This window comes from Pseudophryne corroboree, chromosome 9 (assembly GCF_028390025.1).
Source record: "Pseudophryne corroboree isolate aPseCor3 chromosome 9, aPseCor3.hap2, whole genome shotgun sequence".
Taxonomy (NCBI): Eukaryota; Metazoa; Chordata; class Amphibia; order Anura; family Myobatrachidae; genus Pseudophryne; species Pseudophryne corroboree.
Genome location: NC_086452.1, coordinates 409,100,802 through 409,118,397, shown reverse-complemented (window position 1 = coordinate 409,118,397; position 17,596 = coordinate 409,100,802). Strand labels below are relative to the sequence as shown.

At 43.2% G+C, this 17,596-nt stretch overlaps 1 protein-coding gene across 1 annotated transcript in view; it reads left to right on the top strand.

Annotated features, from left to right (window-relative positions):
• CADPS (calcium dependent secretion activator) overlaps nt 1-17,596 on the top strand; it is a 661,462-nt gene that overhangs the window by 389,578 nt on the left and 254,288 nt on the right. The window contains exons 7-8 of the mRNA XM_063941549.1: nt 12,942-13,053; nt 15,612-15,751. Of these exons, the coding sequence (XP_063797619.1) occupies nt 12,942-13,053; nt 15,612-15,751 (252 nt within the window). The remainder of the gene's footprint in view (nt 1-12,941; nt 13,054-15,611; nt 15,752-17,596) is intronic.

Genomic DNA, 17,596 nt, shown 5'->3' with positions numbered 1-17,596 from the left:
TAACAGAAAAAAAGTTTGCATTGTGAATTTCCAGTGTTTTTATACAAGTTATAAAAAGTTAAGCAAAAAACACTTTTTGCTCCCATCTGCAAGTTCTAAAACCCCTCTCCCATTTATAACAACACCTCCATGAGCTTTTCCCACATCATGTAACCCATTATTGGCATTATTATACTATTTATACCCCTTCAAATACATGATTATACATTGGAAGCGGTGTACCAGAGGTTCTGCGCTGTGTCCCCACGTTTTTTTATTTTAAAACAAAGCTTTTCCCTACCTTTTCCCTAGCTCAGGGGGCTGCGCACAAAGACACGTGGATTTGCTGGGGAGTGCAATGCGATTTTGGAATTGAATTGTAAATGCAATTTATTGTGCAAATTCACTGTAAAAACTGCTGCCAGGAGCCAACTTGTTTCCTAATTCAACAGACACCTGTTATACGTAGACTACTGTGGCCACATCAAGGAGTACGGTCTTGCACATTAACACAGGATCCACAACAGAGGGAGTAGGAAACAGTACCAGACTTACTACTCTTTGGATCCATAGCTTAATGGAAGGGGTGGCATGGTTTGTGCCTCACCAGTGATGCTCTGATGATCTAGGATTTGGCGTTCACAATGGCATTGGGACCACACATTCCTGGTCTATCTGTCAAGGTAATAACCAGTCACAAGCTACGTGTGCTTGATCTGGTTGAGTATTTGTGAACAGGGACATGCTGTCCATTTTTAAATTATTTTATTAACATTGGGCCTGATTCAGAGTTGTACACTATTGGCCAGCTGCACAGAAGCGCCTGTGCAATACTCTGCAGCTAATATGCACCTGCAGCAGGAGGCGTCTGGTGTAAATAGACGCTTCCTGACTGTTTCTGTGCTCTGCTGGTGCGTCTCAAGACAGGATTTTTTACCATTGCGCCCATTAGTTTAGATGGGTTTTGCTACTATAGGCGACTAACCCTGTCTACCTGGGCGCAACAAGCACGATAATTAAAAGGCGCCCAAAATAATTGAATAGCATCAATGGGCGTCCTTTAATTATCGCATTACGACGAACAATTGAATAGCCCCCAACCCCCCCCCCCCCCCCGCCTTGACTTGTAGGGGGTCATTCCGAGTTGATCGTAGCTGTGCTAAATTTAGCACAGCTACGATCATCTTCCCTGACATGCGGGGGGACGCCCAGCACAGGGCTAGTCCGCCCCGCATGTCAGTCCGCGCCCTCCCCTCCCCCCCCGCACAAATACAAAATCATCGCACAGCGGCGATGCTTTTGTATTTGTGGAGCAACTCCCGGCCAGCGCAGCTCCTGCGGCTTGCCGGGAATTGATCGTCACTGCCACTGGCCGCGGCGGCTGCGTGAGACATCACCCAGCCGCCGCGGCTTGCCCCCCCCAACGGTCCGGCCACACCTGTGTTGGCCGGACCGCGCCCCCTAAACGGCCTGCGACCACCTTTGCCTGTCAATCAGGCAGAGGCGATCGCTACTGAACGACGGCCTTCGGGTGTCCGGCATGTGCCGGCGCACTGCGGCGCCGGCACATGCGCAATTCCGACCCAATCGCTGCGCTGCGATAAACTGCAGCGGGCGATCGATCGGCTCGGAATGACCCCTGTAGTTGCAATTATATCATCACTAAACATTCCCTATATCCACAGTCACGTCTCCATCTCCGGTATTACACAAATGTTTGATGTCTCTTATCTAATTAGTGTTCTAAAGTGTACTTAGAGCTCGTCATAAATATACTATTTATCTGTAATCATTTTTATTTAGGTTTTAGTTCCCTCTGTGGCTATTTCTTCATCCTGCATAATATCCTGATGAAAATTATTGTTTGTTTTTTAGTTAGTAACATTTGTCGATAACATATGGTCTGGGAGCGCTCGACAAATATGAGGCTTTTAATAGTAAACAGGAGTGACGGTCGGAAAGCAGATGCTGTCACGCAGAGCGCAGAGCATTTTTCTTCACGCTCTGCAAAGAATATCTATCACTTGCCTGACATTTTCCATGCCTGGGAGAAGGAGAGGTGATAATAATTACAGCTGAAGAAACAATGCAATTCTTATTTTATGATTATCTTAAATAAAGTTTTTTAGCGGATGCGACCTGACGTCTAACAGCTCGTGTTATCTGAATCAGCAGCCAGAATTTAGCAGCAGCGCCGGGAGAGCAGTATTTCCAGACGGATAGCTATAAACCAGAAACTGCAGGGAGAAAGGGATAATCCGGAACAGCGTACCACTTAAAGCATCTATTTACAAGTTCTTCGAATTATTTATTTTTTTCGGCTGATATTTGCCGCAGTGTAGAAATAAAATGAAAGGTGCAAGTGCAAGTTTTTTGAGAATAGGAATCCAAATTGAAAGGCGTAGTAGAATTTTATTGTATCCATTTGACAATTACTTTTTTACGCGAACATCACAGCACAATAATCATATACTACGGATGTGTCCTCATAAACTGGTCTTTCAGTCGTGCCAGACAGCACCTCTCTCTGCATTTTTCTTACTTGCTCAAAATGTCTTTTTTACATAAAACAACAACTGAAAGGGACAAAACTACTTTGCTAGTTTGCACTGATCAATTTAATGTGTTACATTTGTACAAAAAACAATCGCTACTCCTATTGGATGCAAATTAAATAGGATTGTATTGCATAGCAGTGTTTTTATTGCATAGGTGAATTGAACAATCAATACTCCCATCGGATGCGAATAAAGTAGGATTGTATTGCATAGCAGTGTTTTTATTGCATAGGTAAATTGAACAATCGGATGCAAATGAAATAGGATTGTATTGCAAAGCAGTGTTTTTATTGCATAGGTGAATTGAAAGGTTTTTTTTCTCTTCTTTGTTAAGTTTCAGTTGTCTTCTATGTTGTTATGTAATACTTGTTTGTGTGAGCTAATTTATTGCTGGGCTTTTAAATGGGAATTTATTTGGAGGAGTTTGTGATCATTATATTCACATGGCACAGGGGGTAATTCCAAGTTGATCGCAGCAGGAATTTTGTTAGCAGTTGGGCAAAACCATGTGCACTGCAGGGGAGGCAGATTTAACATGTGCAGAGAGAGTTAGATGTGGGTGTGGTGTGTTCAATCTGCAATCTAATTTGCAGTATAAAAATAAAGCATCCAGTATTTACCCTGCACAGAATAAAATAACCCACCCAAATCTAACTCTTTCCGCACATGTTAAATCTGCCTCCCCTGCAGTGCACATGGTTTTGCCCAACTGCTAACAAAATCCCTGCTGCGATCAACTTTGAATTACCCCCACATTTCAGTATTTAAAGATAATTTTAAGACTGTTAGGCCTAAGGCTGTTAGTGCTTTACAAAAGTGTTATTATAATCATAATATCAGAGTTAAACCGAAGTGGAACATACTACAAATCAACACTACTGTAGATGGACTGCATTAATGCCACAAAAGTATGTAATCAATTTCGTATGCTGTAAAAATCTACATCTCATACATATCATCTGTGTTTTTGAACTGTGAAAAGTCATCTCCATTCTGATCACTATGTTACTCTCTCATGCAAACTCATGTATGTTTTTTAAGTTTTTGGTGTAATGACTTGCTTGTAATTGGTATTGCCTGTGTGGGGGTGTTGTTCACTGAATCATAGTTTATTGTTGCATGATGTTTGGTGTCTACTAAAACAGTGCTTATTACCTCCTTTGATAATTTGGCCATTTGTGGTCAGGTATAGCCTGTCTGAAACAGACTTCCTATATCTTTAGATTTAGTGAGGTGTAGCTGTATTTTAAAGGACGAAGTGTGATTTCTGAACAGTATAAAATAAAATAAAAATTGACCAAACATTGAACAACAACACCAAACAGGTAACTAAAAACTTGTCATTTTTCTATGTACTGCTTGAACATGGCTAGGAATAACAGATGCATAACCAAAATTCTTAAAGCTATGTGTACAAATGTTAGGAGATTAGGAGGCACAATTCCAGGGCTAATTGCAATACTGACAAGGGGTGATTTGGATATTGTGGCTGTTATGGTGCAATGAAAGTCATGACTGGGAGATAGCTATACCAGGATACAATTGTTTAGGAAGGACAGAGCTGTGCTCGCCACGCCTTGGGCCCAGTGGCTCACTTTGATCGCCACAGGTTCTATTCCCACTTGGTTGGTGGCGTGGACCCACCAACCGAGTCGGAATCCCGTGCGTTTGTTGGGATTTCGCCGTTTGGCATATCACTGACTGTCAGGATTCCGCCGTCAGTCTCCTGAGCGCCAGGATCCCGACAGCCGGTATTTTGACTTCATCCCCTTTAATATATCTGATGTAAATTGCAAGTTCAACTACAAGTGGCAGATTTCTAAATTCCTTACAGGGAGCATCCCTCAAGCAGTTTGTGAGGAAGCCCACTCGCAAAGACGCAATATTAGATTTAATACTCACAAATGGTGACAGGATATCAGACATATATATGGGTGAGAACCTAGGATCCAGTAACCATCAAGCAATTTGGTTTGATATAAAGACAGGGCCCAACTCCTGCCACACAAAAACAAAGGTGTTGGATTTTAGGAAGGCTGACTTTGGAAAAATGGGGAGATGTTTAAGTGATTCATTGGCGGATTGGAGTAACCTGAAAGGAGTGCTTCACAGAAAGGGTAGTGGATAAGTGGAATAACCTCCCGTCCGAGGTGGTAGAGGCTAAGATAGTAGAGCAAATGAAACATGCTTGGGATGGACATATGAATATCCTTACAAAAAACTATGGATCAAAAAGGGTTGAGATTACCTAAAGGATAAAAGGGGCAGACTAGATGGGTCAAGTGGTTCTTATCTGCCATCACATTCTGTGTTTCTATGTTCAAACAAGTCTGAATCTGTAAGAAGACCAGTTGCAGCGGCTGCACATTTTTTTCATGCAAGGTTCCATTGTGCATCATCTGCAGCAATGTATGTGTTTAAAACTAATTCCAGTCCAGTTAATGTTGCAGCCCAGTGTCTGTAGTTCACTATTAATGGTGTTTCGGTGTGTCTGTCATGCAAAAAAAAAAGAAAGAGGCAAATTGTAAAAAAAAAAAGATGGCACACTACACCTCCGGGAGTAACTCGGTCGGACAGGGTGTCTTGCGCCCGTGCGCCGTATGGCGTATAGGAGCTAGGTGTATGACGACACATCTATATATGCATAGTGATTCTGATTCTGAATCGCATGCAGTAACGGATGCATCTAGTGAATTTTAACATACATACGCATGTTTATGTGGTGGCTGTGGCATTGCAGGGTGTCATCTAGCTATTTGGTGTTTGTACAGAAGATAACCATCTCGTATGGCTAGAATAGTGTCTTGTATGGAGGTGTGCATGTCCTTGGGGGACCATCCATACCATAAAATCAAGGACTCCAACTATCTTTAAACAAGAAAGTCTTTATAGTTGCAATTAGTCGATGCAGAACAAGCGAGAAAGGCACAAAAAACAGAGAAAGAGAACTTTATGGATTTTATTAAACTAATGTGAATAAAAGTAAAATATTAATAATCCCAAATCACTGAGTGCGTCTTGAGCAGCTGGTTACTGGCCTGTTTTGCAGTGTGCTAGGGAATTCTACATTAACCCCCCTCTACACGCCCCTGTGATGGGTCTATAACTACTGTACCATTTTCTGTATCATTGTTCTGAGAGGCATGGATAGGATGAGTAGTTGAAGGATATGCTGATCCTTGTAGTGCTTGGCCTGGCTGGTGGCTTACCATATGTTTGCTAATGCATGTAACTGAGATCTCTGCATTACTATTATCATGTAGAAGTGTACAATTCCTTACTGGTCTGTTTGCACTGTGTTGGGGAAATTCTATTTAGTTTTTTTGTAGTCTAGATTAACCCCTCCCTTACATGTACTTGTGATAAGACTATACATTGATAAAATGTTGACATAGCGTTCCTGATGGTCCAGCAGTGTCTAACCTTCTTTGGCGGCTCCGGCAGTCAGTTGTTGGGAAGTTCCAACTGATCCTGCAGCGATGAAATAGCATTTCTCATACGTCCTAGAGTATGCTGGGGACTCCGTAAGGACCATGGGGTATAGACGGGATCCGCAGGAGACATGGGCACACTATAAGACTTTGAATGGGTGTGAACTGGCTCCTCCCTCTGTGCCCCTCCTCCAGACCTCAGTTAGATTCTGTGCCCAGGAGAGAACGGTCACACACTAGGGGAGCTCTACTGAGTTTCTCTGGAAAGACTTTATGCTAGGTTTTGTATTTTCAGAGAGACCTGCTGGCTATAGGCTCTCTGCTTCGAGGGGAGAGAAGTCAGACCTACTTCTGCTGAGTTAAGGGCTCTGCTTCTTAGGCTACTGGACACCATTAGCTCCAGAGGGTTCGATCACTTGGTGCGCCTAGCTGCTTGTTCCCGGAGCCGCGCTGTCCACCCCCCTCACAGAAGCCAGAAGACAGAAGCTGGGTGAGTATTGGAAGAAAAAGAAGACTTCAGTGACGGCAGAAGACTTCAGGTCGGAGGTACAGCGCAGCGGTCGCGCTGCGCGCCATTGCTCCCACACACCAACGGTTCTGCAAGGATGCAGGGCGCAGGGGGGGCGCCCTGGGCAGCAATATACCTCTTTCCTGCAACTGGCAAAAGATGTACACAGTGCATAGGCACTGTATAGGGACCCCCGCCAGTATAAATATGTATAATATTGGAGGGGCTGAAGCGCGCAGAGAGGGAGCGGGGCTTAGCCCTCACAACTTGTTACAGCTCCATTTTCTCCTCATGTTCCCGCCAAAAAGCACTGTTAGGCACCTAACAGTGGAAAACGAGGAGGGGAAGGTGATTTTAGTGCAAAAGAGGAAATATAGCACTATACACTATAATGGCCGTTTTAGTTAATGAGTTGTAGTTGTATTCTGTGTTTTCCCTGTCACATATACCCATTATAGCATTTTCCTCCGGCACTAAGAGATCCTGTGGCAGTTTCACCAGTGAGTAATGCTAATCCATGATCCTTGCGCCCTGCCTCACCCCCCCCCCCCCTCCATGTCTAATCATAGCCTCCCCTCCCACTGCATAACCACAACCCTCCGCATCCCCAGCCTAACCCTCCCCTCCTGTAGCCTAATCCCAACTGTTGGAAGTCTGAGGATGTCGGCATTTGCCATGTTGACATTCTGTCAACATGGTCCATGTCATAATTTTGACAATGTTGACATAACTGTCGACATTATGGTGTTGACATAATGATTGCCAACTTTCCAACTATAGACATGATGACTGCACTCATAACCTAGGGTTCTATTTACTAAGCCTTGGATGGAGATAAAGTACCAGCCAATCAGCTCCTAACTGTCATGTCACAGGCTGTGTTTGAAAAATGACAGGAGCTGGTTGGCTGGTACTTTATCTCCGTCCACTTTATCTCCATCTAAGGCTTGGTAAATAGACACCTTAATGAGCCAAATCAAATCAACTGTGGGATGTGATGGAAAGGAGTAAGCCACTGTACCACCAACTCAGTTTTAACACTTCGGAGTCGGCAAGTGTCGGCACTGCTGTGTGTCTGGTCTTTTGACGTCTTGTCGAGTCCATGCCCCAATGATTTGAATATATCCTATACGCATATGGAGAACGTTTGCAGCACACAGCTAATGGTTTGGGACTGTAGTAGACAATCACGAGGTTGGCCTTAGATGACAAGCTCTCTCACTTTACAGAAGACAAAATCCAGAAGAAACCATTAGACTAGTTATTGATTATGGTGCTACGGTCACTTTTCTTATTCTACATTCCAAAAGCCAATCAGAGCCCACTAAATGATATTTCATTTTTATAAGCACCTGAAACTTTTCTCTACATACAGTAGTTCTGTTACTGGAAGATATGTTACACGATGGAACTTGTTTATTTTTTTTTATGTAGCACTATTGGTCCTTGAAGGTTTAATAGACTTGTCAGCAGTACATCACCATGTCCTGACCTAGTACACAGTGGGGTCACTTTCTTTCCCTTTCCAGCTTTGATGGTTGAAACAAATTTGAGCATTTATTTTGCACAGAAAGACACAAATGTGCTGTTACCTACACCCTTGGGGTGTCCTCATTTGTTATAAAGTTCACAGCTGCCATGCCGGGAAAAATACGACTGTGTGCACTGATCTACTGTTGATGAAATGGGATTGCTAGCAGGCACCAGCTGTTGAGCTCTATCCAGCTGATCAGACTTTGTGTCTTTCCAGAGGGCCACATTCTAACGCAGAGTGCAATCCAGTGTATCCAGTCTTCCTTCTCTCACCATGAAATGAGGCTCAGTTACATATATGCCAGTTATACCGCTCCTTGCGCCAGACAGTGGCATAAAGGAGGAGGACATAGCTGCAGAAGCTTTTTATGGTTAAATATAATATTTTCGCTAAAACAGGGAACTTTACACTTCTACAGATTTATTTGCTTATTTCTATGTAACCCACTGATTGCCTGGTGAATGGATATTTCATCATGGCACCTATCTCCGGCCATCTCTAGCTAAGTCTTCATCACCTGTTACAGGTGAACAGCAAAGCATGGGGCACCACTTTGTAAAGTACATATAATCCAGATACAGCAGGTGTAGATTGTATTTGCATCTTCCAACGTCACACTCCAACACAGTTCACTCAGCAAAGTTATGGCGGTCCATCTAATGGGTCTGTCGCCATTTAAGTCATACCAGCCACTCAATTGCATTCAGGATATCAGCGCAATGCAGTTTTGGAACTGACAAGTGTCTTTCAGAGCAAATGCCTATATTCATATTGGTTGAATCAGAGACAGGAGCAGAGCCGAACTGGCCCACTGGTTTACAGGGCCCCCCAGCCTGAGGGCCCCACCCACTCCTCTAGGGTTCAGTAGCTTGGTAGAACAGGATCATGGATGAACTTGGGTGCTTGGTTTGTTTTTATGAAACCCCCCCCCCCCCCCCCCCCACACACACACAACTTCTTACTTGTCTCAGCAGCAGTCTCTCTTCCCATGTAGCACTGTGGAGAGATTGCAAGGTCTCAACGAATGTTACAATGGCCCTCATTCCGAGTTGATCGCTCGCAAGGCGAATTTAGCAGAGTTGCTCACGCTAAGCCTACGCCTACTGGGAGTGTATCTTAGCTTCTTAAAATTGCGACCGATGTATTCGCAATATTGCGATTTCAAACTACTTAGCAGTTTCAGAGTAGCTTCAGACTTACTCGGCATCTGCGATCAGTTCAGTGCTTGTCGTTCCTGGTTTGACGTCATAAACACACCTAGCGTTCGCCCAGACACTCCCCCGTTTCTCCGGCCACTCCTGCGTTTTTTCCGGAAACGGTAGCGTTTTTATCCACACGCCCCGAAAACGCTGTGTTTCCGCCCAGTAACACCCATTTCCTGTCAATCACACTACGTTCGCCGGAGCGAAGAAAAAGCCGTGAGTAAAAATACTATCTTCATTGTAAAATTACTTGGCGCAGTCGCAGTGCGAATATTGCGCATGCGTACTAAGCGGAATTTCACTGCGATGCGATGAAAATTATCGAGCGAACGACTCGGAATGAGGGCCAATGTACAGTACTGTTAACAGCATTACCAATGTAGCCTTCAGATCTCCCAGCGTAAGACAAGACCCACTGCTATAATGAGCAAAGGGTGAAGATCCTGTGGGAGGACCCACATCAAAGTATAAGATAACACCCTGTGTTATCTTACACTTTGATGTGGGTACCAACTAATCAGTTCCTAACTAATTTTTTAAACACAGTCTGTGACATGGCAGTTTGGAGCTGATTAGCTGGTACTTTATCACCGTGCTATTTTTCACTCTCCAAGGCTTGATAAATAGGCCCCATATTTAGGCATGTCAAATGTTTGATTCCACCAGTCTCTGTTGAGCACTGGAGAGGGCTCTCTGGTCACAAACAGTTAGGTGTCTATTCATGAAGCAGTGAAAAGTCTGGAGAAGTGAGCCTATGGTGAAGTTGCCCATGGCAACCAATCAGCTGCTTCGTACAATTGTACAGTATGCAAATTATAAATGTTACTTTAATGCTGATTGGTTGCCATGGGCAATTTCTCCACTGGCTCACTTCTCCACACTGCTTCATGAATAGACCCCTAGTTACAGTGTAATTTATCTCAGCAATATACAAACTAGAATATATATTTCAAAGACTTCAGCAATTAAAAAGTTGGTCACCGAGAGACAATGGAGGCAGCCATTGTGTGCGTTATGAGATTGCTGTTTTTATTCTGTGACCTGTTCAGCATGGGACCAACTCTGCATAGGTAGCCAATGCGTCTCTCTGCCCATTCAGATAGGAGGAGCAGTCTACAGGTTGTGTCGCTTCACTATCAGTACAGAAATGCTCCAAAACACAGTATAAAACCCATACACATTTCAGCATATGGCAGGAAAGTGTAAATAAGAAGTACCCAAGTCAGTCTGTGCCTGTGAAATGAAACACGAACAAGACGCAGATATAAAATTTGTCCCAAGCTGAGTAGTAAAAACGGATGTGAAAAAAAGAAAAAATGGGAGCGCTGGATGAATCTAATATATATTTTTTATTAAAATATAGTTATATCAACCACATAAAAATACAGTACATAAACTGGCCTAAAATGATAAACAATTAATGATGTATAAATATATACAAGACTGCCATATCTCCTGAACCAATATGAATAAGAAAACCTTTAATAAACCTTAATAAAGGGCTGCACTGGTGCTTCATGAAAATCAGCCGTGCGTCCACGAGCTGAAATATTTATAGGAAGGAGACTGATGAAAAGTGCCTCTGTTATAAATCACTGTTAAAGTGTACACTCTCTTCTCCTTGTACACAAAAGAACCTCATTGGCAAAGAGTATCCCAGTATTGAAATTGCGGACACCCGCGCTGTATTATTATGTGACAAATAGACGGTGATGGTCAAATTCACTTGTAGTATATCACCTGATGTGAGAGCCTCTCCGTCAAAGGCGCTGTACTGAGCCGGGTTTGCAGCGGCTCTGTGCAGTGAAAGTACAGCTGGTCACGTCGCCAGTGAACCATCCAGACGAACGCGGTTGTTTTCTCCGCTAAAGGGTACTGTACCAATTTGAATGTGCAGCAGTGCAGAAAAATTGGAGCAGCAGATTCCCCAGCCGCTGTTGAAAAGTCCGTTTTAATTGCGGCTACGGTCCACTCGATATATACGGCTCACGGAGTGTCAGGAGAATGCAGCAGTCAGATGAAGTCCTTCAATGGAGTACCTTAACGCGTTTCTCGGCCTACAACGCTGGCCGTTTCATCAGAAGGAAATAAATCATTTCATTTCCTTCTGATGAAACGGCCAGCGTTGTAGGCCGAGAAACGTGTTAAGGTACTCCATTGAAGGACTTCATCTGACTGCTGCATTCTCCTGACACTCCGTGAGCCGTATATATCGAGTGGACCGTAGCCGCTATTAAAACGGACTTTTCACCTGCGGCTGGGGAATCTGCTGCTCCAATTTTTCTGCACTGCTGCACATTCAAATTGGTACAGTACCCTTTAGCGGAGAAAACAACCGCGTTCGTCTGGATGGTTCACTGGCGACGTGACCAGCTGTACTTTCACTGCACAGAGCCGCTGCAAACCCGGCTCAGTACAGCGCCTTTGACAGAGAGGCTCTCACATCAGGTGATATACTACAAGTGAATTTGACCATCACCGTCTATTTGTCACATAATAATACAGCGCGGGTGTCCGCAATTTCAATACTGGGATACTCTTTGCCAATGAGGTTCTTTTGTGTACAAGGAGAAGAGAGTGTACATTTTAACAGTGATTTATAACAGAGGCACTTTTCATTAGTCTCCTTCCTATAAATATTTCAGCTCGTGGACGCACGGCTGATTTTCATGAAGCACCAATGCAGCCCTTAATTAAGGTTTATTAAAGGTTTTCTTATTCATATTGGTTCAGGAGATATGGCAGTCTTGTATATATTTATACATCATTAATTGTTTATCATTTTTAGGCCAGTTTATGTACTGTATTTTTATGTGGTTGATATAACTATATTTTAATAAAAAATATATATTAGATTCATCCAGCGCTCCCATTTTTTCTTTTTTTCACATCCATTTTGATCCAGTGTTGGGGCAGCCCGCCCACAACTGGTGAGCAGCTGTCTGAATCCAATTGGATATAGTGTGTGTACTGTAGAGCGCCAATTTTTTGTACATACGAGTAGTAAAAACACTTGGAAAAAAAAAATGTAAATGAACGTACTGTACACTGTAATCTTACTTTCAGATCAAGGACATAGTAGTTTTACCTCATTCGCATTATTGGGTGTGTCTTAGACGCATTTGACCAATGAGATACAGACTGTATCTGTCATGATCACCTATCAGCGTGCACTAGGGTTTACGTTACTGCAATTTATGTGCCCCCGCCCCCCTTTCCAAAAACCACATTTGCACTTTGCAGGTGCAATTTTGGCCGAAATTTGCTTTGAAATGCACTTACGGTTCTTTGGGCGAATCTCCATCGCCCCGTCCCCCACACTCCCAATCCCAACACTTTTTATAGGTAACGGGGGTATGTGTGTCCAATTTTAAATGTCTCACCTGGCATTACCTAACACAAAGCTATATTGTGATTGTTATATCACACTGTAGATCATTTGCTTTACCGTAATTACAACTCTGAATGCCCAAAATTGAGTTACAAATATTGGTTACACAAACGCCCAAGTTCCGTCACTGCTGATCTGCAGTATCTTGCACCTAAGATATCTTAGCAGTGAACTCCCATCCCAGACATCTGTCTCACAAAAACTAGAGAGACAATTAACACGTTTCTTGTCACAGAGTTGTAGCACATTTCTGTGTTACTTTGTCACTTTTTATTTAACCCTGACCTCCTTAGCGTACAGTTCCGTACTGACTGCTACTTATTTTACTTTCCTTACAGTTGGGGGACGCAAGGGGACTTCAGTACAACGCATGCACTGCCCGCTGTTAAGGTCAAACTGTTTACCGAGAGCACCGGAGTGTTGGCTTTGGAGGATAAAGAACTCGGAAGGGTAAGACCTCCCTCATACATCATTAATTATGGCCCTTTGTTAATATTTGTGCTTTGTTTTTATTAAAAAGGGAAAATAAAAAATAAATAAATGTGAACTGATGATATATAGAAACAAAATTTGCAAAAGAAAAAAAAATATTAAAAGGTAATCATTTACATAGTTACTGCCTTGGGAATTTATCTACCCAACACTGTGGTTGTGTTACTTAGTGGGAGATTTAAAGTACCAACCAATCAGCTCCTACTGTCATTTTTCAAACACAGCCAGTAAAATGACAGAAGCTGATTGGTTGGTACTTGACGACTGCACCTCGTACCTCTCTCATTTATGGTGCAAAGTTGATATCACACCAGAAAAACATCTCTGCAGATGTAACGTTAGTGCTGTTGAGTGATAATATTTTGACAACTGAAAGCTGTTTCCCTTTCGCAGTGTAAGGCATCAGTATGTCATGTTGTCAGTTCTGGGCTCACAATTCATTCAAAAGCACCAGTTTCCCATAGTCCTCACAGCGGGCAGTCCCATATTGTCTCAGAACTTCATATATTTACCGATAGTTGATTGCTCCCTACGATGGGGAGTAGCTGATCGCCGGGTATTTTACAGTTATAAAGCACCTGTCACAGTGAACTGTATAAGCTGCTGCCTTGTGTTGCCACAAGGGGGCCTACTGTAGTTTGCAACACATCATACAAAATGGGTGACTGCGAGTGCAACTAACAAAACTAGTTTAATAACTTTAAAAAAAATGCAGCTTTTCCTATCTCAATACCATTTATCAAACTTCCCAGCCTCACCCATATGAGAACAATTATAATTTTACCTGTAATTAACAGATATTTTATGGAGGCAGTTGAAAAAAAACATCACTCCCAGATTTTGGATCCCAAAAGAATTGTGGGATCTACATTGCATACTCCTCACCGCAACACCTGCACCGCGACCTGTGCCTGCCTAGTTCCGGCACCTCCCAGAGAGGTACCGGAACTAGGAATGTGGGGCATGGGCCTATTTTAGTGGTTTATTTTGTTCTGATTTTGCTCTTTTTTTAAAAGTTGGGAAATATAATTATTATTTTGCTTATAAACATTCTCTTTCATGTACAACAACTTGGAAATGTAACAAGTGGATATTGTAGTATACATTGAATCTGGGGCACACTCAAGAAATCAGAGCAGCATTTTCACAAACTAAGGGGTCAATTCACTTAGCCAAGAGGGGGGGTCAAGTTGCTGTTGTAACAGCATAAAAACATCACAACAGCAGCTGCACTTCCCTCTCGCGGTCCGATCTCGCCCCAGTTTCACAGAGGCTGCGAACAAAAAGCCCAGAATCCGGAGCTAAGGGGCTGCGAACAGCCTGTAGTGTGTTTGTCCACTTTAATTTTGAGTGTGACTCCAAATCCAGGCCTCCATGGGTTTATAAATTTGATTTTCATTGATAATTTTTGTGTGATTTTGTTGTCAGCACATTCAACTATGTAAAGAACAAAGTATTTAATAAGAATATTTCATTCATTCAGATCTAGGAGGTGTTATTTTAGTGTTCCCTTTATTTTTTTGAGCAGTGTATAATGTACATAACAATTATTACAAACTTAATAAAAAATGTGTCATGAAAATCTAATAGTGCTTACAATCTAACACTGATCTTGCACCTTCATTAGCTCAATTTTCTCAGAAATCTCTTGATTAACTAAATGAACATCCTAACGAGTGTGATAATAATAGTGCTATTAATAATAACTAGCTGACCGGACAAAGGTTTACTGAGCAGAACATTTACCCCTTTTTCACCCCCTTAGGTGTCTTAATTCAGAAAAAAACCCTGCTTAGTGTGTGGCTGCAAACAACTGTCACAGTTTCCAGACCACCCAGCGGGTCACATGTTCCAGGTCACCTGGCAGGCGCACAGGGAGAGTTCACCAACTGTCACATTTTCCAGAGCAGAGTGGTGATGCATTGTAAATGACAGGCGAATGTTTTGCACATAACTCTGAAACAAAGCAACCAATTACAACGCCAGTATTTTTCTGCAAATCTAAAAACCAAGACCAAGATCTGGTAGGCCTGCCTGCTCTCCTGGTAGCTTTGGCGAGCTCACTGAAGTCCATGAGTTTCCGTACATTCTGGGGGCAGTAGGTAACCATGAACTATACACAGGCACCAAGAGGAGGGGCGGGTACTAATGACCATGGCCTAAGCTTGTCTGAGGGGCCTGGCAGGTTGCAAGCTACACACAGCGGATGCAGCTATTTTATGGGCTCATTCAATTTCTGAAAATGCAGCTCATCCATTCAGTAGGAACTAGTGACAGGATAATTATGCCTTAGGGATGTCACAGGAACTATGTGAATTGATTTTCTGTGTTTTTGTGACTTTTGGTTCCACCCATACAGCAGCTTCCACAGTGTGTATGTGGCAGAAGCACTGTGGTGCATTACAGTGAGTGACAATATGGGGAAGTCTGAGCACTAAAGAAAGGACATCTGGTCTGTTTCTAATTTACATCAGCATTTCTAATTGTCTTTTATCCTATGTTTGTACATTTTGTAGGTCGTCCTACACCCGACCCCCAACAGCCCCAAACAGTCAGAATTTCATAAAATGACAGTGTCGAAAAACTGCCCCGACCATGATTTGAAAATCAAACTAGCTGTCCGAATGGATAAACCACAGAACATGAAGCATTGTGGGTAAGTAGTGCAATCAAAACTGGAACAAACCCTGTCATGCAGTTGTGAAAAAAGTAACATTAATAATATACTGTAAAGCAGGCCTGGCCAACCTGTGGCTCTCCAGCTGTTGTAAAACTACAAGTTCCATTGTGCTTTGCCACAGTTTTGCTATTAAGGAATGCTAAAACCGTGGCAGGGCATGCTGGGATGTGTAGTTTCACAACATCTGGAGAGCCACAGGTTGGCCAGGCCTGCTGTAAAGTGAGCCAAAGCCCAACAGCAATGTATAATAAATAGCAGACTTAACATTATATAAATGTTTTAAAGTTGTGCCCCTATTCTCTTGTGTTATAAATGCCTTATGTATTATCTAAATCAGCAATTGTCCTGCCGGACGAAAGGGGTGAATCGGGCTGCCGTTGCCTGTGTTTAAACCCTGCGGCAACTGCAATTTGCCCCATTCGCCCATAATAGAATTCCCCCCATAGATTGTAAACTCCACTGGGGCGGGGTCTGCAGTAAATAGCTGAAATATTCTCTGTAGAGCACTGCGGAATATATGTGCGCTACATACTGACTGCGTTATCATATGCCAGCTTAATGTTTGTAGAGGTGTGGACAGAATCTGTAAAGGGCAGTGATATCCTGGATTGTTCGACTACAACCTTCTGATTAAAGGTGAGGTAATATTTCTCAGAATCAGAATCAATTTTATTGGCCATGTATACAGATGTATACTAGGAATTTGTTTTCGGTTTCCAGAGCATCAGCCAGGTATTCACATAGAAGGGGTAAATACATATGATATACATAAAGTACACAATGCAGTAAAACACAGTAATACTGAAGGCTACAATTCCTAACATGAAAATCTACAATACCATAAAATGGAAGTGTCTACCATCCAGCAGCACCAATACAGTGCAATATTACATTAAAAGGAGATTTAGGGGTCTATATTTACTAAGCCTTGGAGCTTTTGCAGCCAATCGGTACAAAAAAGATTTGTGCAGTCTCTGAGTAGCTCTGGACTTACTCAGCCACTGCGATCACTTCAGTCTTTTTGGTCCCGGAATTGACGTCAGACACCCGCCCTGCAAACGCTTGGACATGCCTGCGTTTTTCCAAACACTCCCAGAAAACGGTCAGTTGCCACCCATAAACTCCCTCTTTCTGTCAATCACCTTGCGATCGGCTGTGCGAACGGATTCTTCGTTAAATCCATCGCCCAGCACCGATCATCTTTGTACTCGTACGACGCACCTGCGCATTGCGGTGCATACGCATGCGCAGTTTTGCTGAGTTTTGACCTGAACGCAACGCTGAAAAAAATAGCTAGCGTGCGATCAGGTTGGAATGACCCCCCTATGATCGAAGAACATAGTACAGACTCAACAATGGCTGAATAAATGAGCAGCAGCAGTTTTTTTGGAACATTGAACTTCCTAAGTAGCGTCAGGAAGAACAACCTCTGCTGCGCCTTTTTTACAGTAGAGTCGATGTTGGAACTCCATTTCAGGTCCCAAGAAAGTTTGGTCCCCAGGAACTTAAAGGAATCCACCAACGACACCATACTATCGGCAATCACAAGCGGGGGTACAGTGGCTGGCTTCCTCCTGAAGTTTACCACAATCTCCACTGTTTTGAGTGGATTTAACTCGAGGTTGTTGTTGCTGCACCACACTGCCAGCCGGTCTATTTCCCATCTATGGTTTATCGCAGCGGTGCGATCGGGTCAGAACTGTGCAGATCTCCAAAGGCAGCCGGGCCGCTACGATCGCCTCTGCCTAATTGACAGGCAGAGGCGGTCGCTTGGGGGAAGGGGGGGAGGGGGCGGTCCGGCCAACGCAGGCATGGCCAGAC